The sequence below is a fragment of the Caloenas nicobarica genome, chromosome 23 (genome assembly GCF_036013445.1).
Source record: "Caloenas nicobarica isolate bCalNic1 chromosome 23, bCalNic1.hap1, whole genome shotgun sequence".
Taxonomy (NCBI): domain Eukaryota; kingdom Metazoa; phylum Chordata; class Aves; order Columbiformes; family Columbidae; genus Caloenas; species Caloenas nicobarica.
In genome coordinates, this window is record NC_088267.1 from 4,964,566 (window position 1) to 4,988,848 (window position 24,283).

The 24,283-nt window shown below is 59.1% G+C and overlaps 2 protein-coding genes across 4 annotated transcripts; one reads left to right on the forward strand and one right to left on the reverse strand.

Moving 5' to 3' along the window:
- The first annotated feature begins 685 nt into the window (after window positions 1-685).
- Window positions 686-4,490, forward strand: LOC135997813 (CYFIP-related Rac1 interactor A-like). Of its 3 annotated transcripts, none has more exons than XM_065650703.1 (10): window positions 686-755; window positions 2,558-2,679; window positions 2,757-2,862; window positions 3,063-3,199; window positions 3,362-3,439; window positions 3,521-3,637; window positions 3,736-3,815; window positions 3,899-4,025; window positions 4,233-4,303; window positions 4,427-4,490. In XM_065650703.1, exons 1-10 carry the CDS (start codon window positions 686-688, stop codon window positions 4,488-4,490), a joined length of 972 nt encoding a protein of 323 aa, XP_065506775.1. The 3 variants fall into 3 exon arrangements, with proteins under 3 accessions (XP_065506775.1, XP_065506773.1, XP_065506774.1); XM_065650701.1 differs by lacking the exon at window positions 686-755 and adding an exon at window positions 1,976-2,048 and having other exon boundaries at window positions 2,519-2,679; XM_065650702.1 differs by lacking the exon at window positions 686-755 and adding an exon at window positions 1,976-2,048.
- Window positions 4,491-8,700: 4,210 nt separating this feature from the next.
- Window positions 8,701-23,991, reverse strand: TRIT1 (tRNA isopentenyltransferase 1). The gene is made up of 11 exons (XM_065650544.1): window positions 23,815-23,991; window positions 17,994-18,136; window positions 17,452-17,548; window positions 17,092-17,237; window positions 16,091-16,233; window positions 15,761-15,872; window positions 15,256-15,368; window positions 14,366-14,443; window positions 12,065-12,174; window positions 11,622-11,739; window positions 8,701-9,295 (listed from the first exon to the last, which is right to left on the reverse strand). Exons 1-11 carry the CDS (start codon window positions 23,989-23,991, stop codon window positions 9,156-9,158), a joined length of 1,377 nt encoding a protein of 458 aa, XP_065506616.1. The 3' UTR covers window positions 8,701-9,155.
- Between the last annotated feature and the right edge of the window lie 292 nt (window positions 23,992-24,283).

The window sequence follows — 24,283 nt, forward strand, 5'->3', positions numbered from 1 at the left end:
TGCAGCAAATCAGGTGAAGGCCGGATGGCTGCGTGCCAGGGTGGGGGGACCCAGTGTCCCACTGTCACCCCCGGGTGGGGGAATCCCTGGGGTGTGGCCTGACCCTCCCATCCTCCTGCCTGCAGGTCCCCGCCGGCCCATGAAGTGACCCAGGGGGGTGGCACAGCCCCTGATCCCGCCGTAGCCACCGCGCCAGGCACCGAGGTAAGGACCCGGGGCCGTGGGGTGGGTGGGATGTTCTGGTGTGGGTGCCAGACCCCCAAATGGGGTCAGTGGGGCAGAAATCCCACTTGGGCTCTTCCCCTCTCCATGGGGATGCCCAGCGCTGTCACCCAGGGGAAGCGGCACAGCCCCACAAGGCTCACCTGGGGCAGCCCTCAGCCTCACACTGGGGCTGGGCTGGGGGAACCGGGGTGTTTTGGGGGGGCGGCGCAGCCAGGGGCACCCACAGGAAGCACCGACACAAACCCCCACCCCGCTTCCCTCCCCGCCGCGTTTCAGCAGAGCTCACGCCGCGAGTCCCGGCCGGGGGGTGTGGGCTGGGGCCGTGGGGTGTGGAGCCCGGTGGGACGGGTGCAGGTAGGTGCCGTGGTGGCGGTGGGGGCTCGGGTGTGCTGGAGCATCGGGCCGGTGGCACCGGTGCTGTTCCACTCTGTTCTGTTTCTCTCGCTCAGGTCTGCTGGCCATGGGCAACCTGATAAAGGTATTGGGCAAAGATTTAGAAAACTGTCCTCATTTTTTCCTGGATTTTGAAAGTAAGTCCCATGAGCAGGGTGGGCGTGGGGAGGGGCCCAGGGCTGCCGCCAAGGCTGCTGCCGGGGCTGCTTTATGGAAGATGGGGACAGGCACAGTGTCCCCAAGCAGCCCCGGTGTCCCCAGGGCCCCTGGCTGTGCCCCACAAAGGGCTGAGTGGGGCAGGGGAGTGAGACACGAAGAGATACCCCTTCCCTGAAAGCACAGGGAGATGTCCCCGGCTGAGTGACCGGGATGCAGGATATGTCCCTGCCCATGGGGACTTCAGGAACAGTCGATGGCACCAGGTGGCCATGTGGCATGTCCCCCGCCACCGCCACGGCAGGGACAGCCTGGATGCTGGGGAGGAGGAGGGAAGGATCTGTGCTGCCTGAGGTGCCGGAGGGGTGACAGGGGCCACATCCTGCACCCGGGGGACAGGGACCCAGGTGCCCCCACCCCAGCTTCTCGCTGGCCTGGGCTAACTGGGACAGGAGAGCATGACTGGGGACCTCCCAGGCTGGACATGGGGGTGTACGGGAGGTGACAGCCACCAAGGCGGGGTGCCATACCCAGCACGGCTCTGTGGCCCCCGCTTCCTCCCTCTCGCCCGTCTTCCTCCTGGGGCAGAGCTCAGAGCAAGAGCAAGGGGGATAACAACACTGCAGCAGCAACCGCTCACCCCGGCCCCGGCGGGGACAGACCGTGCACAGCTTGTCACACCGTCCCCAGCACTGGCAGCGGGGCTGGGCTGGGCTGTGGGGCTGGGGCGGGGGACTGGGGTCACGCAGCCACCCCGCTCCCACGGCGAGGGACCTTCTGGGCTCCTCATGCATCCTTCGGGACAGCAACAACCTCCGCCTGCCTCCAGCGCCCTCCGCAGCCCCCCGCATGGGGACAGGGCTATGGGGGCTCCCTAGGACCCCTCAGCTAGAGGGGGGACACCCGTAGCCGAGACTCTGGGGACTCACTGAGCACCTCGCCCTCCTCGCCGGAGCCCGGCGGCTCTCTCCTCCCTTCGCTCCTTCGTCTCCATCAGCCCATCTGCCAGCGCTCATCGCCATCGAGGCGGGGAAGAGGCTGCAGCCGGGGCCGGGAGCGCCCCGAGCCCCCCGGAGCAGCGGGGGGAGGACACGGGGGCTCCGGCCGCCGCCGGCTCCTGCCCACCCCCAGCACCTCTTCCCCATGCACCACCTGCCCATCACGCTTCTTTTCCTCTTGTTTCTTCTCTTGCAGGTTTCACATGGGGAACCTTCTTAAAGTGTTGACTTATAACGAACTTGACCAAGGCCCTAATTTTTTCCTTGACTTTGAAAGTGAGATGGGATTTTTATTTTCCTTTTTTTTTATTAAATTCCATTTCGTACTTGATTCTGAGTTCCACATCCGCGCCATTTTTGAGTTCTCGTACCCCGTCACCCATCCCATCGCAGCCATCCCAGAAGTCCTTCCCCCCTGCCACCTTCTCCACCCGGGGGTCTCCCCGGGGACGGGGTGGGCACGGCTGGTGGGACGGGTGCTATTGCCCCACATTTCTTCCCTGGGACAATTTGCAGCCTGTTGGGGCTGGGGGCTGCTCAGGGAGCCCCGTGAGCAGGACGACAGTCGCAGGGCAGCCAGGAACCCCCCGCCTGACCCCCCGCTCCACGGCTTGGCTCGAGTTTGGGCAAGGAGACCGACCCGGGGGGACAAAACCCAGCAGGAAGGGCTGCGGGCTGGCGGGAGAGCCGGAGGTCGGCGTGCTGACACCCCACCCAGGCTCTCGCCACCCCGGGGTCCCGCTCAGAGCCCTCCGGGTTTCTCTCCCCGGGGCGCTGCCCTGCAGATGCGCAGCCGACGGAGGCCGAGACGGCGGTGTGGAACCAGGTGAACGCCGTGCTGGAGGAGGCGCAGGCCGTGCTGGCCGAGCTGCAGTCCTACACGGGCGCCGGGCAGGAGATCCGAGAGGTGGGTGCAGCCCCTGGCACCCGCTGCCCCCCACCCCACCATGGCTCAGGACAGCAGCGGCGCTCTCGTCCCCACAGGCCATCCAAAACCCCGGGGATCTGCGGCTGCAGGAGCGGGCTTGGAGCGCCGTCTGCCCCCTCGTCGCCAAGCTGAAGCGCTTCTACGAGTTCTCCCTGCGGCTGGGTGAGCGCCCCGAGCCCACATCCACCTTCCCCGCATCCCCCCGTTGCACCGCATCCCTCCTCGGACGCAGGAGCGGGGCAGGGCGGGGGGAGCCCTGGCCATGGGCTGTGCTCAGGTGCTGCCCTGTGCCTCAGTTTCCCCAGGCGGGGTTGGGGAGGTGCAGGGGAGCTGGGGGGGGACCAGCAGTGCTTTGTCCGCAGAGAACGCCCTGCGGAGCCTGCTGGAGGCCCTCACCAGCCCGCCGTACGCCCCCACCCAGCACCTCGAGCGGGAGCAAGCCTTAGCCAAGCAGTTTGCAGAGATCCTCCACTTCACCCTCAGCTTCGACGAGCTCAAGGTACCTCCCCCTGTCCCCCTGGGGTGGGACAAGGGCTGGGGGGACCTGTGGCGTTCCTAAACTGGGGCTGTGCAAAAGCCACGAGCAAGTACAGTTCCTCGAGACGCCCAAGGCTCCCCCGTGGCCCCCCTACCCCAACCCTAATGCCAGACCCCCCGCCAGATGACCAACCCCGCCATCCAGAACGACTTCAGCTACTACAGAAGGACCATCAGCCGAAATCGCATCAACAACCTGCAGGTGAGAGGAGGGTGCTGCCCCCCCGATCCAGGGATGGCCTGGGGGGGTCAGCAACCCAACAGTCCCCATCGTCCCGCACAGCTGGATGCAGAGAGCGAGGTGAACAACGAGATGGCCAACAGGATGTCCCTCTTCTACGCTGAAGCCACCCCCATGCTCAAAACCCTCAGCAATGCCACCACCAAGTTTGTTTCAGAGGTGAGGGAGGCCAGGGGGCCCTTGGGGTGGGGGGAACCCCCCAGAGCATCATGTGGGGGTCAGGGGGGATGTGGCAGCCAGGACCTGTTGGGTTTCAGAACAAGACACTCCCGATCGAGGACACAACCGACTGCCTGAGCACCATGGCCTGTGTCTGCAGGGTGATGCTGGAGACCCCGTGAGTACCCCATGCACAGGGGGGACATCTCGGTGGCCCCTGTGCCACCCCCCAGGGCTCAGCCAGCCCTTCTCCCGGCACAGGGAGTACCGGAGCCGCTTCACCAACACCGAGACCCTCCTCTTCTGCATGCGGGTGATGGTTGGTGTCATCATCCTCTACGACCACGTCCACCCCGTGGGGGCCTTCGCCAAGACCTCTAAGATTGACGTGAGTGGCCGTGGCGGGGGGAGGACACCCATCCCACTCATCCCAGCGCAGCGGTGATGCCTGGAATGTCCCCTGTGGGGACATCTCTGAGCTGGTCCAGAGGGGAACTCATCCCCCACCGAGCAGTGAGGAGGAGGATGGGGAGGAAGGGGACCGACCCCCGTGGTAGGTCTGGGTGCTCACTGCCTCTCTCGCTCCCCCCATCAGATGAAAGGCTGCATCAAAGTCTTGAAAGACCAACCTTCAACCAGCACCGAGGGGCTCCTGAACGCTCTGAGGTGAGCCAGGGGCTGGGGGACACAGCGGGGGACGTGGCATCCCCTGATGGCGCTGTGGGGTGACGGTGACAGAGCGGGTCGGGTGCTGCAGGGTGACAGCGTGACAGTCCCCTCTCCGCCCAGGTACACCACTCGACACCTCAACGACGACACCACGTCCAAACAGATCCGGGCCCTGCTGCAGTGAGCGCGGGGGGGCCAGCGGAGCCGGCCCCGACCCCGCGCACCGTCACCGCGTCACCTACACCCATGGCCATACCGCTCATTTTGTACAGAGGGAAAAGGGACAATAAGAAATACGTAGAAACACAACAACAACGAAAAATCAAAACGGCCCAAGGCCACCCCCCAACACGCTCCTGCCCCCTCTTCCCACCCCTAAATCAGCGCCTAATTATTGGACACAAGGTGCTGGTGGCACCACGGGGACACCGCGCTGGGGGTGCTGGGGCCGGGCAGGATGGAGCCGGGCAGGGACGCGCCGATGGGGCCGGTGGCAGCGAGTGCTGGGGGCACCTTGGGGAGGGTGTCACCCCCTCCCCATCCGCGTCCCCGAGCACCCAGCCGCCACGAGGAGGAACAAACATCCCTGCGGATCCGCATGGACTGGTGGAAACGGCTCAGTCGCACCTGGGAGATTTTTAATATGAGCAGTGAAATCTCCACTCACCTCTTCTTTTCTACATTTTTTTTGGGGGGGTGTGAAATAAAATGACATTTAATCTGTTCGTGGCTGGAGCGGGGCCATCTCTGCCGTGTCCCAGCCTGCACCGCACTGGCTGGAGGCACCTGGGTCTGTGACACCCCCGGGACTGAACCACATCCCCCCCTGTGACACCCTGGGGACCCATTTCCCAGCCACTGTGACACTGCTGGTGACCAGGAGCCTTCAGGGGGAACTACGGCCAAGGGCTGGTCCCCAGGATGCCCCCACCACGGTGGGGCCGCCCCCGCGGCTGCTCCCGATCCAGCCCATCCAGGGCACCCTCCTGCCCCAGCGCCCCAGCAGCTGCAGACTGGGCGCACTGGGAGCTGCTGCAGGCCCTGGCGGGCTGCCATGGGGCCTTTGCCGGCAGATGGCCCTGTGACACCGTGACAAAGCCGCCCCAGTGGCCCCCCACCCTGCCAGCTCCACCACAGGGGGACCCCCTGGCCCTCAGCCCCCACCCGCAGCCCCCCGAGCTTGGGGACCCCCCGACGTGCACCCCGCAGCGCAGGGCCCTGTGCCAGCCCGCGGCGGGGGCTGCGTCGCCCCGCACGGGGACACCCCAGTGCTCCCCCCGCCCTGGCCAGGCTCTCGGGGCACAGGGCCAAGTCCCCTCCCGGGGTTTGCTGTCCCGCCACCCCCCCGGCGCTCTCCTTCCCGCCACCTTTCCCGCCGCGGGCAGCCACGGGCAGCCGCCTGCGCTGTCAGCCCCCCCGCGCCGCCCCACACGGCCCCCCCTGCGCTGCCGAGGGGCGATGGGCACCCCGCGTGTGACACCAGCACCCCAGAGCCCTCCTGCAGGGTGGCAGCATGCTCTGGCAGCATGCCCGTGCCTCAGTTTCCCCACCTGCGCAGTGGGTAACGGCCGTTGCCTGTGGGGCGTGCTGAGGGTCCCCACAGCCCCCTGAGCACCCGACCCCCACACTGGCTTGTCCCCAATGTGGGGACATCTATCTGCCCACCAAAGCCCCACATGGCCCTGCACCCCCCACCCACGGCAGCCCCGGGGGATCACAGGCAGCACAAGAAGGGGACAAAGAGAAGGGGAGACCTGGCAGCCCCCGCCCTTTGGATACCAGCATTTCCCAGGCCCAGTGCCAGGATTTGGCCGCGCACGCCCGGGCTTTGCCGCCAAAGCCACCGAATTCCCGCGGGACACGCACGGTGTTACACAACCCCGGCCAACAGCTCCTTTTATTTTCAGGCTCTTGCGAGACGGCTTCTCCGCAGCCCCTGCGAACCGCGGCCGGGGCGTCGGAGGGGCATCCGCCACCTCTCTGGGCAGGGCCCTTCCCAGCCCCCCAGTGCCCCCCTGCCACGAGCAGGGACATCTGCACCAGCTCAGGTTGCTCAGAGCCCCGTCCAGCCTGGCCTGGGATGTCTCCAGGGATGGTTCATCCACCACCTCTCTGGCCAACCTGGGCCAGGCTCTCACCACCATCAGGGCCAACAATTCGTCCTCATGTCCAGCCTGAATCTCCCCTCCTTTAGTTTAAAACCATCACCCCTTGTCCTATCACTACAGGCCCTGCTCAAAAGTCTGTCCCCAACTTTCTTATCAGCCCCTTTTAAGTCTGGAAAGGTGCAATAAGTTCTCCCCGGAGCCTCCTCTTCTCCAGGCTGAACACCCCCAAATGCTCAGCCAGGCCAGGGCACTGAGGACTTTAACTGATGGCGAGCCAAGCCACGCCAGGCCTGGACTGTTTTCTAATCCCAGTGTAATTAATGACCTTATCTTTGGCCAAAGCCATTTAGATTAAGTGGCTGGTGTGATGGGCTCGGTGGCTGCGGCTGCACAGATGGAAGAGCCGCGTTTGTCTGGGGATTAGCGGAGGGCAGATGGAGCCAAGTGCCGTTCCCCATCCCCAAACCTCTCGGCACTGACAGCAGCCTGAAACCTGAGGCCACAACAACTTTCTCAGCCAGTCCTGGCCAGGAATTTCGCATTGTTTGTCCTTTCTGCAGGAGGCCAGAGCAGGAGGAACAGGAGCTGAACAACATGTGTCGGCACCAGGACTGGTGTGACCCTCACCAGGAGCTCGATCCCAGTCCCTGCCGTGAGTCCTTTGAACAGCAGAAGTACAACGCACACCAGTTTCTTCCTCGCAAAGCAAATCACGGCAGCGATGCTGGTCCTGGCGTTGCACAAATAAAAAGCCGTGTCCTCATCGACAGCCCCAACCTCTTCGAGAAAGAGAACTCACCTGCTTGGTGCTGCTGGAGGGTCGGGACGCGCTTCCACCGTCCTTTACCAGGCTGGCCACAGCATGAACAAGCAAGTGTGCCGGACCGCCGTTCTCCCAGGACACACGGGAGCTGCTGCCCCCAAAATAAGGCACAGGGAAGGGGGAAAGCCTGGGAGGCCCTGCCCGACAGCAGCTGCAGCACAGCCTGATCATGAGCAAAACAGACCAGCAGCTATTGTGGGAGAGGAATAACATTTATCTGTGGGGATAACAAAGTTCATATTAAACCGATTAAGGCTATCAAATCCATTTCGAAGGGTCTGGTCATCTGACTGCACGCAGGAGACAGAGCAGATAATCCCAGCCCTCATTCACAGAGCTGCCTCCATGAGCCCAGCCTGGCCTGGGGAGATGACTCAACACGTCCACGCGATCAAAACACCACACTCAGCACATCAGTGTCGAATGGGGCTTTTTACACTTGGCCTCACCTGCATTTTATCCATCCAGGCCAGGAGAACACGGTTCCTCACCATGACCCCTTGGCCACATGCTCCAGTGCTGGGCTGAGCCTGGATCCACGCAGGCTTGAGTCAGCGTGGATGGCAAACAAGTCTGGGCTGGAGGAGAGGTTGAGCTGGTGCTGCAGACAGACCCGGCAACGCCAACGCGGTGCCCAGCATTTCAAAGCTGATGCCCAGCTCTGCTCAGTGCTGCCAGAGAAAAGCCCATGCAAATTCCCAGCTCTTCCCTGCGTATTCACCTCATTCCAAGCTCTCAAGCTGCCCCTACTCCTATCAAACAGCCCAAGGCAGCCGCTCCACGGGGCGTTGCAGAAATAATTCAACGCCGAGGAACACGAACGGGAGGTTTCACCTAATTCCCACCAGAGCAGGCATCTCCAGAGCATCCACCCACGCAGCCCTTCCCCTCGCAGGCTGAGCCCCAGGAGATGGCTCTTGCCACATGGTGCATCGCAAGTAGTTGAAGGAAAAAATCATGCTCTACCAACCCAAAACCCTCCCAGGAAGAACTATCCTGATCGCATTTGCCAGGAGAATCCCAAATACCCTGGGGAAAGCCCTCCTGGTTCCACCAGAGCGGGAAGCGCGGTGGCACAGCCGGCGCTCGCGTCCCCCAGGAACGAGACCACGGAGACCAACTGCCTCGCGGACGCGGCACAAGGAATTTGCTGCTCAGCAACTCAGATTCAAATGCAGGGCCGGTTCCCGCTGCCAAACCACAGTGTAAACCCCCGGGAATTCAGCTTTAACTAGGACAAGACTCATCTGTTGCAAACTTGATGAGATCATTTCCAAGTTCCTGTTTAACAGGTGCCAGCTCCTTCTGCACCTGCTATGTGCACAGGGACCAGGCTGCCTGCACTGAGCTGAGAACATCTGCTCAGCTCTCTCTGAAACAGCAGAAAAGGTGGCTGGAAGAAAGAACCAGGTGGAAACAGAGAGCAAGAAAACTGCGCTTGTTAATAGGGAGGAGAACCCACAATAATCTTGCGACTTTATTTCCATATAAAAGAAAAAAATTATAAATCCTCTCCACAATAAAGGCAGTAAGAGCTCGCTCAGCTCCAGAGTTGCACTCCTGGCCAAGCTGGAGGAGTGCGGGGTATTTCTGTCTCTGAGAACGACACGTTCGCACGCCAGCAGGATGGGCTCAGCCATTCCAAGGATAACGCTGCGTTTCTGGCAGGAATTAACGCTCGGCATGGGAGGATGCTCCCCGCAGCCTCGCCCCGGGCCCAGCCCTTCCATGGGAACACGGCGCCGTGAGGCCACACGAAGAGGATCTGACGCAGCCGATGGCCTCTGGCCGTCACACACCTGCTTCATCCTGAAAAAAATGACTCAGCTCGTTCGGTTCAAGGCCACCCAGGACTAAGTCGCTTCCTCGCCGTACAGGTGGAAGCGCGGCTGCTGCCTTCGCCAGACGGTTTGCGGGTTTATGGCAAAGGCAGGACGCTGTCCTCGCCCCAGGTCTCTGTGCCCCCACTGTTCCCCTCAGTCTCTGCAGCACGGCTGGCAGCCTCCAGCTTCCTTCTCTTCTTCAGGTGGTGCAGGTGGGATTTGGATCGTGTGTGAGCTGCAGGAAGAGGCAAACAGAGCATTTAACTCAGGGGAACGCGACCCTCTCTTCCCATCCTCCCGTACAACTCATTCCCACAGAGAAGTGAACTCCCAAGCCCTGCCCTGGATTTTTTTCAGGACACTTCTAGGCCAAACTATCAGGGCTCAGAGGGGGACAACCCTTCCAAGCCTTCTCCTGACCACAGAAAGGACTGGGAGAGGGAAAAATCCTGGTTCTGCATAGGCAGAAGACCCCGGATCGTCAGGACACAACTCTCCCAGCAACTCCGCTCCCAACCGAGACATGACGCCGGGAGGAGAAAGGGAAGTGCTACCGAAGAGGCGGCACATCGCGGGATGCGGGTGAGGTTGCGAAACGCCCCAGCAGCCTGTGGAGCACGGCCAGGATCATGTGTAAGCCCAGATGCCTGCGCCACAGCGCTGGGATATCCTGAACAGCTACAGAGCGGTAGGGATGGAGCCCAGAGCAGAATTGTGCTTTTGCATAACTCCCGGGCAAGGCCTCCAGCTACGGGAGCACTTCAGCAGGAGTCGGATGGGAACGGCGCATAATCCCAGGGATGCACCTGTACTGACGCTGCAGGGCAGCGGGAGCTGCATTTCCGCTTGAAATCACATAGTTAAGGACAGCAAAACCTCCACTATCAGTGGTATTATCTAAGGAGAAGGCTCTTTGTCTAACCAGACCAATGCACCATCTTAGCAGGGTGGTTTTGCTGTTTCCAAGAGATCAGAGCAGCAATTAAGGCAGCAAACATTCCAAGCAGAGCCTTAATTAAACGAGGGTATGTGTTCACCGAATCAAGGCCCTCAGGTGTTTTCCAGTCATCCTTTTCTGCCAAAGGATGAAATTACCTGTAAACCTGCTGCTGCAATGGTGGAGGGTCACCCTCAACTTGAAATAAAGTCTCACCTCTTAGAATTTGTCACAAGCAACACCAAAAAAAGCTTTGAAAAGCTTACAGTGGCTGGAAGAAGCACTGATTTCTGCTGCTGTCTGGGGAGGTGCGCTCTTTGAAGTCCATACAAATTGTAAAATGAGATGAAATTTTTAAATCTTCCAGAGCCAGGGGGGTACTAGGAAGCAGTTCCCAGAACTATCTGTAATTTGACTTAAGAAAGACAGACCAGATTGCAGATCAACTCAGCTCCCACTACTGTTTTCACTTCCCTTTGAGCTTTTACACTTTGCAGTTACTTGTAACATCCAGGTTTTGGACCATTTTTTTCTCCCACTGGTTGGGGATTGGAGCCAAATTCAGCTGGATGCAGAGAACAACAGCTGGTCTTGGTTGAGAAAGGTCTTGTCACCATCAATCAGATTTTGGGGTGACATCTCCAAAGGTCATGTAGCTGCAGGGGTTTTGGGGACCTTGAGGAGTTCCTGCTCGGTCATAAAATCTGCTGGAGCTGGAAGGAGGACATGGACCCTGAGAGCTTCACTGTCCTCTAGTTCTGGAGTAGGTAAAGCTCCTTCAAAACTGAGACTGGCTAAAATCTCACTACAAGCAGCTTTCTATTCTGAGCCAACTTCCATCTTTGCTTTCAGCAGTTCCCTGGATCAATAGGAAAAAGCGACTCGTTCAAATCTGACGACCAAGGAGCTGGGAAATTTATCTTTGCATTGTGTCTGCATCAACTGCATTTGGGCAACACATGGAGATTTACCAGTTTCGTTTCTGCAGCCAGTTTCTCCACTACTTTTTGTTTCTGGTTCTCAGCATGAGCCTCACAGCACAGATAAATTCACTGAGTTAATCTGATTCCAACTGAGCTCTTTTAAAGTAAGTCTATTGAAAATAGAAAAGCCCTTTCTATTACCATTGCAGCTAGGAATACTTTAAAAATAAATAGACAAATAGGAGACGTTGGAGCAAAACTGAGCTATTAAAAACGTTAGGAACTTTCCTTTTACACAACAGAATTTTAGAAGAAACAAATTCGTTCTGTGCTTTTTGACAAAGTATCTGAAGTGTTGAAGAGGACCAGCAGCCCTGACTAAATGCTACGTACAGATCCGCAGGTCTGGCGTGACAGCAGCGAGCGGCAGCGTTTCCCGGGTGCGGGGAAGGGGGGGAGCTGACAGATGGCTGCTGTGGCACAGCTCCCGCACCCCCTCCGGGCTCGCAAATGGCTGCTTGCACACCCGGGCTGTAAACAATCCTTGAAAGCCCAAGATCAGGTGCTGAGGGTCATCCAGCCAAGCAGAGACAGCTGAGGAAGCCGCTCTGCTCCGGAGAATGGCCTCGCTCCGTCCCTCCGCACGCCTGCGCTGGCTGTGTCCCCTCCCGGTCCCCTTCTTGCCCCCCACCAGGCCCTACCTGCCCACTCCCTGTCCCCGATGATGACTCTGTCGCAGAGCTCACACAGGCGATGACTCCGTTTGTTCTCATTCACATCGTACTCCATTTTCACAGGCTCTACTGGGGGCTCACGTCCCTGTAGATTAAATATTGGCTCAAAGTGGTTTCTACTATGAAAATTTGCTTGGCTGTGTTCACTTTGGTCGAGTTTGGGCTGTGAACTTGCCACACCCAGACACCGGAGTTAGCAGGACAGACACTGCAGTTTTACCATGCAAGACAAGTGGAGTACTGGGCATTAGGAGAAATTTTCAGCTCAGACAACAACCGAGGAAAGCCCAAGGCTGGAAATGTACAGAGACAGCCCTGCTCATGGGAGACACTAAGTGCCAAGTTATGGGGCTTGGAGACTACTGAGAAGTTGGGTTCCCAGTCATGGCTCATGTGTTCATTTTTGTTACCTGAATGAAGCTCTCCACAATCTCCAGAGCAGGTTTCAGCACATCCTCCTCCCACCGCAAGAGATCAGACACCTCCAAGCCGTACACCGGGGGCACGTTGGGCCCAGGACCTACAGAGACACAGAAAGGCCGGTCACCACCAGAACCCCCCAGCATCATGTCCCAGCACCCAGGACGTGACCCTGTCACCAGCGGGGATCTGCTCTTTCTTATCTGGCTGTCCTTTAGCATTCAGAAACAACAGCACCAGCCTTTCCGGGGCCAAAATTACCAAAGACCTCAGCTTGTGGGGGCAGCACCCTTGCAAAGAGCAAGAACAGCCAAGAGCTCAAGCATCTTCCTGGTTGTCTGAGCATTAGGAAATCTGAGCATGCCAACAGCCCATCACAACAGCAAGCACTTTGTCACGGCTGTGGTCCACGGGAGGCTGCAGAAGATCAAAAAGCCAGATCCAGGCACAAAGCCATTACACCAAGCTTACAAGGAGAGGCAGGCACATAGTCTGGACAAGGAATCTGTGGGTGCAGGCTCCAAATCAGAGCTGTCACTGCTCATGCGGCTGCAGGGGCCAATGCTCTTGGCTCCCAGCAGCAGGCCACGGCAGGAGATGCTTTATTCATGTCTCGATGTGACAAGGCACCGTGACAAAGCCACCCCTTTGGCCTCACCCGGCCTGGTGTGAGGACACGGGGCTCTCGCTGCAGCCCAGCCGGGGCCAGACGGCTGTGATCAGAGATCAGCCTCTCCCTCCGGCCACGCCACGGCTCGCCTGCCCGCAGCTGCCGGCCACGCCGCTCGGACAAAGCCATCAAAGGCCACCACGTGCCAGGCACCGGCAGGTGCTGCTTTTTATTGCCGTAACCACAAACAAGCTGATCTGAAGCACACCTGCCACCAGAAAGGTGAGCCACAGCCACCAAGCACATGGCTCCAGAACAGCTCTTGCACCCCGTTCAAAGCCTGTCTTTTGACTCCAGTTTCTCCCTGCTTTTTTTTTTTTTTTTTTTTTTTACATTTTTATTGTTGTTTTGCCCCTACCAAGCACCTTTCAACAAGTACCCGGCTCCCAGCTGCTGCTGCTGGCCCCACTCCAAGGTTGAGGCTGGGATGGGGAAGTCCTGCTGGCTCCGGGCCACCGCGGTGAGCGCGGCCCAGGCCAAGAGCAGCCGATGGCCTCCTGCTCCTCATCTGGAGGGCAGCTGTGAGCCGGGCTCCTCGCTCTGCGCAGGGACCGTGTGTGGGTACGTGGAGAGAGGGACCCTGCTGGGCACCCCCTCCCTGACCCCTCAGGAGCCATCAGCAGGACAGGCTGCAGGGATGTGGGAAAAAGCACCAGGACCAGAGGAAACGGCCTCAAGTTGCACCAGGGGAGGTTGAGGTTGGATCTCGGGAACAATTTCTTCCCCAAAGGGCTGTCGGGCATTGGAACAGGCTGCCCAGGGCAGTGCTGGAGTCACCATCCCTGGAGGGGTTGGACAGACGCAGAGATGAGGTTCTCAGGGACAAGGGTTAGTGATGGGGATGGGTTAACAGGTGGACTCACTGAGCTTGAGCGGCTTTTCCAACCAAAATGATTCTATAATTCTATGATGATGGAACGGACACCCAAGGTTTGGGTTGAAGGGACCTTCCAAGCTCATCCAGTCTAAGCCCAATGAGCAGGGACATGACATCTTCACCCAGCTCAGGTTGCTCAGAGCCCCGTCCAATGTGACGTTGGATGTTTTCACAGATGGGGCATCCACCACCTCTCTGGGCAACCTGGGCCGGGCTCTCACCCACCCTCAGCATCACAAACGGAGATTGGAAATTGGAAATTTGGGCTAATTTCTTCCCAAAAGGGCTGTGGGGCGCTGAAACAGGCTGCCCAGGGCAGTGCTGGAGGCACCATCCCTGAAGGGTTGAACAGACATGGAGATGAGGTTCGCATGGACATGGGTCAGTGCCAGGGGCGGGGGAACAGTTGGACTCGATGGTCTTAAAGGTCTTTTCCAACCAAAACAATTCTGTGATTCTGTGATCTACTGCTGCCCGCCACGTGGCTGAGCCTTTGCTCACTTTGTTCTGCTGGGGTATTAACTTCTGTTGGGAGAGGAAAACCTTCCCTTGACAGCAGCCAAGGGTACAGAAGAAGCTGTAAGAAGGAGCTCTGGCTTCCCGAGCACTGGGGCAGAGGCACTGCAGCAAGACAAACACGGACGGTGCCGGAGGGGCTGTCTCGGGAGGGCTGAGCGGCTGCTCCGCAACCCAAAAGAGTGGGAAGGAATCGAGGCAGAGCCGGTGGGTGGATGTGACACTTACGTCTCAAAAAGCGGTTTCGGACCCATTTGTTCTGCCTCCGGGCATATTTCTTGGTCACCTGTTTCAGGGCCTGGATCCCTTTGAAATTAAAGAAAAAAAACAAAGGTCAGCGCAATGCTGCAAGCTGGGCTCGGAGCAGAGCGAGAAGAGGCTGTCAGCTCCAGTGGGGAACTCCTTGTCCTACCCGCCGTGGGCCCAGAGGACAGTTTACCACTGTAAAACCTTGCAATATTTAGCACCAGACTTATCGTATCCCTCTGTAATCATCTCCTGAGCAGACACAACAAGTCCCTTCTGCACCAGACTTGTTTTCAAGCCTTTTATCATTTCTGCAGTTTTCTCAGCCCACATCTCCACCGAACACCAAACCCTCCTCGACACAGACCAGTTCCCCCTGGGACCTCCGCTGTGCTGAGAAGCGGAGCAGCTTTCTCCTCTAACCGCGCATCAGTCCAGACACTCCAGAATGGCATGTGCCAGGTTTAGATTGGATATTAGGAGAAACTTCTTCATGGAAAAGGTTGTTGGGCACTGGAACAGGCTGCCCAGGGCAATGGTGGAGTCACCATCCCTGGAGCGGTTTAAAGGATGTATAGATGAGGTTCTCAATGACATGGGTTAGTGCCTGAGTGAGGCTAATGGTTGGACTCAATGATCTTGAGGGTCTTTTCTAATCAAAGTGATTCTGTGATTGTATTCTATGATTCCAAGCACTGAAAAAGGAGTCCCTGCCCCTCTGGGCTGGCAGAAGTGGAAAATGCACAGAGAAAGGTGCAGCTCCGTTCCAACAAGATCTGCCCCGGGTTTGAGCTTGGTTCAGACCATCAAGAAGTGTCACCTGGAGCTGTGTGGGGCTGAGGGACATAGGGCACGCAGGGTGTTCCTCCCACCTTTTTGCAGCAGCATGGCGCTGTTCTCAGGTGAGCAATTCCCCTCACTGACGAGGTACTCGTGGAATTCCTTGAAGCCGATGGACTGGAAGATGCCGTGCTGGTAATCCTGCCTGGAGAACAGGACAAGAGGCAGGGGTCAAGGCCATCTCCTTCGGAACAGTGGGAGACCCCAAACCTCCTCAGAAGAGCTGAGCTCTCTGCGCCTCACCCTGCAAGGACCTCCCCAGGTGACACAAGCCCATGGCTCAGGGGACAAGCCAAGCCAGGCACGCACAGGAACACAGATCGGTGTCTGCAGTGCCAGCCCACGTCAGCTTTAGAATCATGGAATCATGCAAAAATGGAACCCATCCTGTCTGCTGGCCCTGCCAAAGGAGCAGGCATTGCCAGGAGAGAGCTGGGAGCAGCGACACATCGGAGCTGCCGCAAGGAGTCGGGTCGGGGTCTGCATGCGTCTGGCAGGTGGGACTGGGAGCAGAGAGGGAGCTGGCTCGTCACCCACCGGTTCTCGGCCACCTTCTCTCGGTTGTAGCGTCGGTGGAAGTCTCGCAGCTCCTCCAGCAGCCCCGCAGCCAGCATGTCATCCACCCGCTTCTCCAGCCGCTGGTCCAGAGCTGGGAAGAGGAAAGCAAGAGAGGCTCAGCGGCTCGGAGCCATACCCTGGACAACGTGCTGGGACGTGGTGCGGCACCGCCAGCTTCCCAGTCCACTCGGGAGCGAGTCCTGTGTCACAGCAACTGATGCCAAAGGAATTGCTGCCTCGTTCAGGTAGGAGGCTGGGGCAGGAGCAGCGTGCTCAGCCGGGCAGGAGCTGTGCAAGGCCTGCTCTCACCTGCCTGGTCTGCGTGGAGCCACAGGATGCAGGAATGTGGGTACTTCAGCGGGCCCCCTAAGGGTCCCCCCCCTTCTTCCTCCTGCTGCTGGTGCAAGATTTCACTGTGGGGGATCCCCGTCTCTTCAAACACTTGGAGGCTCCTGTGAGCAGAGACAGACAGAGCTCAGAGGCTGGGCGAGGAGGAGCTTTTCCATTTCCCCAGCAGCCCCGGGGGCTCCAGCCAAGGGAACCGCAGACACTCGCTGCGATCCAACCCTCTCATGGTGAGGGGAGGACAGGTTTCTACCCCGTCCTGTGCCCGGCATCCCGAGCACACCCAGGTCCTGGGGGTGCAGCACAGGGCACAGTGATGGCACCCGAGGAGCCCAGAGCACAGCCACCCACTCCTGCCTGGCACAGGGACAAGCCCCGCAGGGGACACGGTTCTGGCTCCGGCCCTGCCCTTTCCAGCCGGGCAGGGCTGCAGGGAAGGGGCCAACACTGCCAATTCTGGAAGCGTTACTATGCTGTACTCAGCCCTGCACAGCCAGGGAGGTGTAGGAAACCGCGCAGGGTGCCCAACCCTCTGTCCTCCTGCACCGTGCGAATGGGGTGGGCGGCGTTCTGTACCCCCCAGGCCAGGGCTCGGCTGGGATGGGCCTGTCGAAGCAGCAAGCCTGGTCTTGCTGCCGTGCTGTTCCCACAGAGCTCAGGTATGTTACTCAGCCAGCACAGCAGCTTGCTCTTTAAATAGCTCCAGATAAACCCTGCTGCTGGGGCACCGCAGCAGGAGCAGCCCCGGTTCACAAACTGTCCTGGACCCCAAAGGCAGTTCAAGCTGGGGGTTGCACAGCCAAAGCTCTCGGATCCCAGAGAGCTCCCCAAAACCTCCAAGGTCCCAAAGCACCTTGCTAAGGGGTTAGGGGCACCTATCTGGGACAGGAGAGCCCATCCTGCTGTGTTCCCACGCAGGTGATTCCCTCGGGAAGGGGTGCTGGGCCCTGGCACCCCAAGCTCACCTGGCCACTTTGCGCTTGTCGTGGGGGTGCAGCTTGGCTGCCATCTCCGGGTCCACCTGGCTCAGGCGACGATGGAGCTCGACACCGTCCAGCTGCTCTAGCTCTACTTTCCTGTCGGTGACGGACCCGGGGGACATGCTGGACTTCTGTGGGGCACAAGGCAGCCCTGAGTCAAGGCACCCATCCCTGTGCAAGGCCAAGACACGCAAAATGATCCCCTAGACCCACGGGATGAGTGAGGGGCTTTTGGGTCTCACTCTAGCAGGAGGAGCACCATGCCCAGTCACAAGAAGTCACAAGAAGCCTGCCCTGAAAGTGGAGCTCACCCTTTTCCAGAGGGACACAGCTTTCCAGCAGTACCTTAGTGTTGATAAGGACCTTCCAGAGCAGGGACTCGATGTAGTAGTTGGTTCCTCCCACAACAATCGGGATCTTATTTCGGGCAAAGATATCTTCAATGTGCCAGAGTCAAGGAGCAGAAGCAGAGATGCACAGCGGGGAGGGGGGGCTGTGGGGAGAGGCAGCCTGGGGCCCAAACCCCACTGTCCCAGCCCCGTGGAGGCTGCAGGACAGGCTTAGAGGTGTCCCTTGTCTCTCACTGTCCTCTCTCAGCTGCCACCAAAACTCGGGGACACCCAAGGACGGCCAGGGAGGGCAACACGTGGCTCAGCACAGCTGCTGTACAGCAGAGATTGTCCCCAGCCCTAAGGAGGGGCTGCCCTGAGCATTAGCTGGTCAAAGAAGCTCCAAGCCCCTTTGCCAGCAGCATCCTCTGAAAAACAGAGGTAGTTGCAATGTGGAGAGCCCAAGGCTGGCACAAGCACTGATTTCTCTTGGAGGCCTGGCTGTGGAAGGGGAAAATCAGTATCTGCTCAACCAGGCAGGCTGCAGCGTGAAAGGATATCAGAGCCACGGCTTTGTCTCTGAAATCCACTACCGTGTAGTTGGAAACAAGGGGATCCACAAAGCTGATCATGTGGTGTCTGCACAGACGCTGCTCCTGGGGAGAAACCTTGTTGGTGATGATGTCCAAGCCCTTGTACACCTGGGGAAGAGAAGAGCCCATCATTTACCTCTGCGGCCCATGAAACCCCCACCGACCACCGCTCCTTGCCCCAGGCAGAGCTGTTGCCTGGCCCTGTCACCCCCCAAGCCCTCGCTGGAGCAGCAGGCAGCGCAGGCAGCGCAGGCAGCACAGGCAGCACAGGCAGCGCCATGTGCCCTGTTCAGGTGAGGCAGCAGGAACCTCACCAACACCTGCACCTGCCCAAACTGCCTCTCTCTGGTGCTTGTCCCTGCCCACAGGAGATGAACCGTGAGCCCGACCACTCGTGACTGCTTCCCTGCTCTGATACAACCCCGCGGGTGGGGACGCAAAGGCTGCTCGAGGGATCGGAGCGCGGTGTCAGAGCCCGGTCAGCATCACCAGCCAAGCCTGGCTCCAAAACACAGAGCTCTGATGCGAGGACAGCTGCCTCCGAGCTGCCGGCTCCTCATCTGCTGCCGCTGCAGCCTCCTAAACGCACACAAACACTCTCAGCCCTTGCACACCACAAAATCCTGGCGTAGCGCCTGCTTCCTGGTCTCACCGAGCCTGTCAGGGCTAGAAAGGAGCAAAACACATCAGTGCAGGGGACAAGAGGCACTGGAAACAGCTGTACACATTTCCTCCCCCTTCACTCAGAAACCACCCCAGCCAGAGGTTCCAGAAACAATTTTTTCCCTAAAACTCTCCAAGAAGCTGCCAAGGCTCCAGCTGCAGCATGGCCTCCGCTCGCTGCCTCCCCTGGTCCCAGACAGAAGGACAAGGTGACACAGAGGTGACCTACGGGCAGAAGGCAAGAAGGACAACCCGAGGTTAGCGGAGCGGGGAAGCCGGATCCTGCCTGGAGCTGCTGAACCGGCTGCAGCCCGGCAGACACTCCCCGTCTTACTCAACTCTTGCACTTGGTTTTGGAGGACGAGGACCAGCCTCGGTTCCTGGTTCCTCTCAGAGAAAGTCTTGCCTGGGGGCAGGAAGCGAGGGGGGAGCGGGAGGGCAACCAAATGCTTTTCTTTTCTGCCCTGCAGCTGCCCCAGGGCCGGGAGCAGAGAGGAGAGGCCCAGGAGCTCTGTGCCAACGTGCCCCGTGGCTGGTTACAGCCTATCGATCCCCTTCCATCACTCAGGCCATTCAACGCAGGTCTCCAGCGGCACCAAAAACCTTTGAATTCAGCAAATTTTGGCTCAGCGCCTTCTCTCCCCCCGGCACGGGCCAGTCCAGCCCCTCCAGCTCCTCCAACTCCCACTCGTCTGCCCGAAATCCCAGGCGATACAGAGCCTCGGAGGCAGCTCCCAGTGCCCTGCGCCGGCAGAGCCGGGATTTACAGTTCAGGCTCCAATCCCCCAAGGTCCTGCCGGAGATTAAAACACGGACAGCCTCCCCGAATATCTGGCAACAAGAGGAGGAGGAATGTGGTGTCAGTGTGTGGGCTGGAAGGAAACAAAGGCGGCCTTTTACACGCACCCGGCAAAGCCCAGAGAAGGTTTCCACCAGCTGGCTGCCGGCAGGGCCGCGCACCGAGACGTCCTCCCGACACTCATTTCTATTTTCAGCCCGTGGCTCAGATAAGCCTTTGTTGCTTTCTAAGGCCCCAAAACAGATTAGTGGCAGCCTGGAGCAGCAGGACTCTGAGACACCGAACACAAGCCGGGGACTAAAGATGCTTAGCCTTGACAGTGTCCTACCACCTCTGCCGCTGGAACCGCGCGCACGTCAGCCCCACAGCTCCCAGCACTCTCTCCCCTGTTAAAGGCTGGGGAAACTGAGGCAGGAGACACAAAAAAATAGCGAACCCCAGGAAATGGTGCCCATGAGGATCATCAGCCAGTGGCCTGGGAAAAGTGGGCTCTCCCAAACCCTCGCTCTGCAACCAGTTTCACGCGCAATCCCAAATTCTGTCCCTTTGTCCCCATCTGCACTAGAGGGGGAAAGGCACTGTCCTCGCCCTGAGTGCAGGTAGCGCAGTATTATAGAATCACAGAATCATTTTGGTTGGAAAAGACCCCCAAGATCAGTGAGTCTAACTGGTCCCCAGCCCTGGCACTGCCCCATGTCCTGAGAACCTCATCTCCGTCTGTCCAACCCCTCCAGGGATGGTGACTCCAGCACTGCCCTGGACAGCCTGTTCCAATGCCCCACAGCCCTTTGGGGAAGAAATTGTTCCCCAGATCCAACCTCAACCTCCCCTGGCGCAACTTGAGGCCGTTTCCTCTGGTCCTGGCGCTTGTTCCTTCGGAGCAGAGCCCGACCCCCCCTGGCTCCAAGCTCCTTTCAGGCAGTTCAGAGATCAGAAGGTCTCCCCTCAGCTCCTGCTCTCCAGGCTAAAAAGGTGACAAGACAGCTGTGAGATACAGTGACCCCAGCCACCTACAGCCAGGAAAAGCATGAAGATTTCACAAGAGCCAAGGGATCTCCCAGCTAGAGACGAGCATGGAAGACCCAAACCAGGCCAGGGTGCAAGGAGATCACAACTCACTCCCCTCTCTGATCCTTGCCATGAGAAGGAGGTCAGCAAAGGCTCTTGAGATGTCCTGACTCGACACACTAACTGGTAAACGTACCCCGTGTGCTACAACAGCCTCTGGGGAAAGACAGCATGGCCACTTCTATCCGTGAAATCTAGAAGGGACAGTGGGATCGGGAGCAGATGGGCTGCTCAGGCAAACCAGCACCGGGATGGCTGCGCACTCGCTGCTCCATCAGGAATGAGGACACGGGACTGGTTTCACCCCACCTGGCTTCCCTGGGAATGATTTACTCCTAAAGGAAACTCACTGGGATGACTAATAGCAACAGAAAGGACAAAAAGAAAGATTAAAATGCCATCAGATTAAGCAGAGCTCCTGAGCTGCACGGAGGCAGCAGCTAAATCTGTAATTCGACCGCAGCGACTCAGGGCCGTGATGAAAATGCCCTGGAGATAGAGCGGTGTCTGTATGGGGGAACAGGTGGGCTCCCCGGCCCCTTCCCCAGCCTGGCTCCAGCCCCAGCAGCTGCCCAAAATGCTGCCAGCGCTTGTCAGAGCTCTGCAAAGCCCGCACGGGGCCCAGCGATGAATGGACAGAGGGGGCCGCGGGTGACACGCTCGCTGGCAGCTGTCAGTCGAGAACGAGCAACGGGAATTTTAAAACCCAGCAACATTTCCACGAGGACACCGGAGCCAGCTCTGTGTGGCAGCGGGGAGACAATATTCCACGGGAACAAAGCCAGCAAGAAAGCAGCCCCAGTTGGCCGGTTGTGGCTGCCTAAGCGGGGCACGGGGGTTACTGGAGCGTGGTGGGGGAGGCGCAGACGCGAGCTGCTCCAGGCTGCGCCTTGAGAGACAGGGCTCCCCCGCCTCGCTGCCCCGAAAACACGCTGCCTTACGGGATAAAAGTAATGGAGCTGCTCGGCTCTCGCTCCACAGTCACGCTAGAATGAGATTAAAAGGAAAGGAGGACAAGAGGCACTCGAGCCCGGATGCCATTGGGCGCCTGCAGCCAGAGTCCTCCTAGCGCTTGCATTCCCATAGTGGGACTTGAAACAACCAGAGCAAAAAATACATGCTCCAAAACACCCACCAGCACGAAACGAGGATCCGCAGCACAGCAATCAGCTCCAGCCACGTCTGCAGAGCTCGGGATGCAGCAGGAGCCTCGTGTTTGCAGGATCGCCCAAGTCAACAGCGCTTTCCCTGATATTAAAGCCTGCCATACGCTGGGCTGGCAGTCACCACAAGGTCCGAGAACCTGAGCATTCACAGTGCACAAACGGGCACAAAGAAATGAAAAAAAGCTCGGGGGCTTGTTTGATCAGGAAGGTCGGTACTAGTCGAGCTCTGCTCAGAGACATTTCCGACACAGGCACTAGAGCAGAGTAACTCACCTCGGAAACTTAACAGCAGCCGACTAAAAGCTGCCCCAGCCCTAAAAGCTGCCCCAGCCCAGACAGGGTCTTCTGTGGAGAAAACCAGCCCACAGTTAGTCCCACCTCAGGTCCAGGAGCTTCGTTAGCATGCCCTTCGTTAGGAGTTATGGGCTCACAACACTGACAATGCCTGGTGGCTCAGGAGGGCTGGGCCAGGCAGCTGCTGGCAACCAGGCAGCACTGGACAAAGCTTCTGCATCTCGCGTGAACGTTCTGCCCTCCAAGGTTTTGTCAATTCAGCTCAGATCTCAAACACTCTTTCCCCAAGAGCTAAAGGAAAACATCCCATAAAATAAATTAAAGCTTTCCAAACACCTGTTTTAAATTCAGGAGAGAGAGCCTTTTAATCTAACTCTCTGGGATACAAATAGTGACCAGCATCAACAGCCACAGTGCAGGAAACCGGGTGGTGGCCGCAGAACAGTGAGAGTCGAGCTCTGAGCAGCATGAATGGCAAAGGATGTTGTTGGTAGAAAACACCTTTTTAAAAGGATAATTAATATGTTAAACTTGATGGAAAGTTCATGCATTACAGAAAAAGAATAGTGAAAGTATTAACTTGGAAGGAAAACATTTTGCTAAACAACAAAATCCCTGCGGTGGCTGAAATCTACATCTCATGACAAAGCTCTTGTAGCCGAATGCAATCAGGACCAAAAATATGAGGCTCAGCTCCTCGGTGTTTACTGACCCTGACTGTAATATATAGAGAGAGATATATGTATTCCACGCTGCCACTTGCAATAAGAGATAAGACCACAGAGACTGTCACTGGCAAGTAGCAAATATCATTTTTAATATTCCTTCCCATATCTCATCGGTGTCCCTGTGCCGGTGACCGAGGAGGGGAGCGCTCACCTTCGCTGCCATGTTCCAGTAGCACGGATGCCACGTCCACAAAACAGCCTGGGAAGGACAGACAGCACCGGCCAGCGCTGCTGCCTCACTAGGTCTCCCAGCCGGGACGTGAAGCACAAGGCAGGAACCGTCCCGAACCGAAATGTGCACCCAAAGGCCTCGATGCAGCTGCGGATTCTTAGGCAGGATTCGCACCATGTCCTCTGTGGTTGCCCAAAACCCATGGTCCGTGTCAGCAGATCCAGGGCAATCCTGGGTATTCCTGACTACAGATTAACTCCAGCTGCTGCATTCCATTAATCAAATGCTCCTTACACCTCCACGTAGCTTTTTGTGGGTTAAAATTATAACACCTTTGCTTTGGTTTCCTTCTAAAAAGTGAACTTATTGTTAAGGGAGGGGGAATGAGCAAACCCAGCTCTGCAGTTTTGGTTGTGCCGCCTTGCTCAGAGCTAACAAGCCAGCGTGGCTTCCCCCCGAACCCGAGAGCAGGAGACTGTGACACCGCTCACTCGAAAATAAACCGGCCCCGGGACAGGGACACCGGGAGCACACCCCACCAGCAGGATCCGTGCTCCGGGTTGTCCCCAACAGGCACCGGGCCACGGTCCTGGGGTCCCCGGAGGAGCGCAGCCCACAGCCCCGCGGGGCTGGGCCTCTGCGGGCCCCGACCAGGCCCCGCTGCTCCCCGGGACCAGGCCAGGCCGCGTCCCCACAGCCCCAGCCAGGCCCAGGGCCCCGCCGGGGATCCCGGGCCCAGTTCGCCCCTTCCCCGGTCCCCAGGCCCGGCCGCGGCCTCCTTTAGGCCCAACTCCGGCCCTCCCCGTTCCCTCCTCTAGGCCCCGCCGCGGCGTCTCCCGGTGCCCGGGCCTCCCCGCGGCCTCCTCGGCTCCCCCGCAGGCCGGGCCCGGCCGTACCTGCATGGAGTCGGCGCTGACGATCTCTCCGCCGAGGCGCAGCCCGAGCTGCAGCGCCAGCGCCGACTTGCCGGTGCCGGTGGCGCCGAGGATCACAACGAGCGGCCGCGGCGGCGGGGCCCGGCCCAGGCACAGCGCGGCCGCCGCCATGGCCCGGCCTGGCCCGGCGGCTGCCATGGGGACGGGCGGGCGGGCCGGGGGCGGGCCGGGGCCACCCGCGGGAGGACGGGCCCGGGCCCCGGGCCCGGTGTCCCTGTGTCCCTCAGCCAGGCGGGGCTCCTGTCCCCAGGCAGGTCCCTCCCGTTGCCCCCGGCCGCGGCCCGCGGCCCCAACCCTGTCCCCTGCCCGTCCCTGGCCCCTCTTTGTGTCCCCCGGGTACTCCCCGGGCCGTGTCCACGAGTGGGGTCCTGCCCCATGGTGTCTTTTTTTGGGGGGGGTAGGATGGGGTGGGAAGGATGCTGTTGCCATA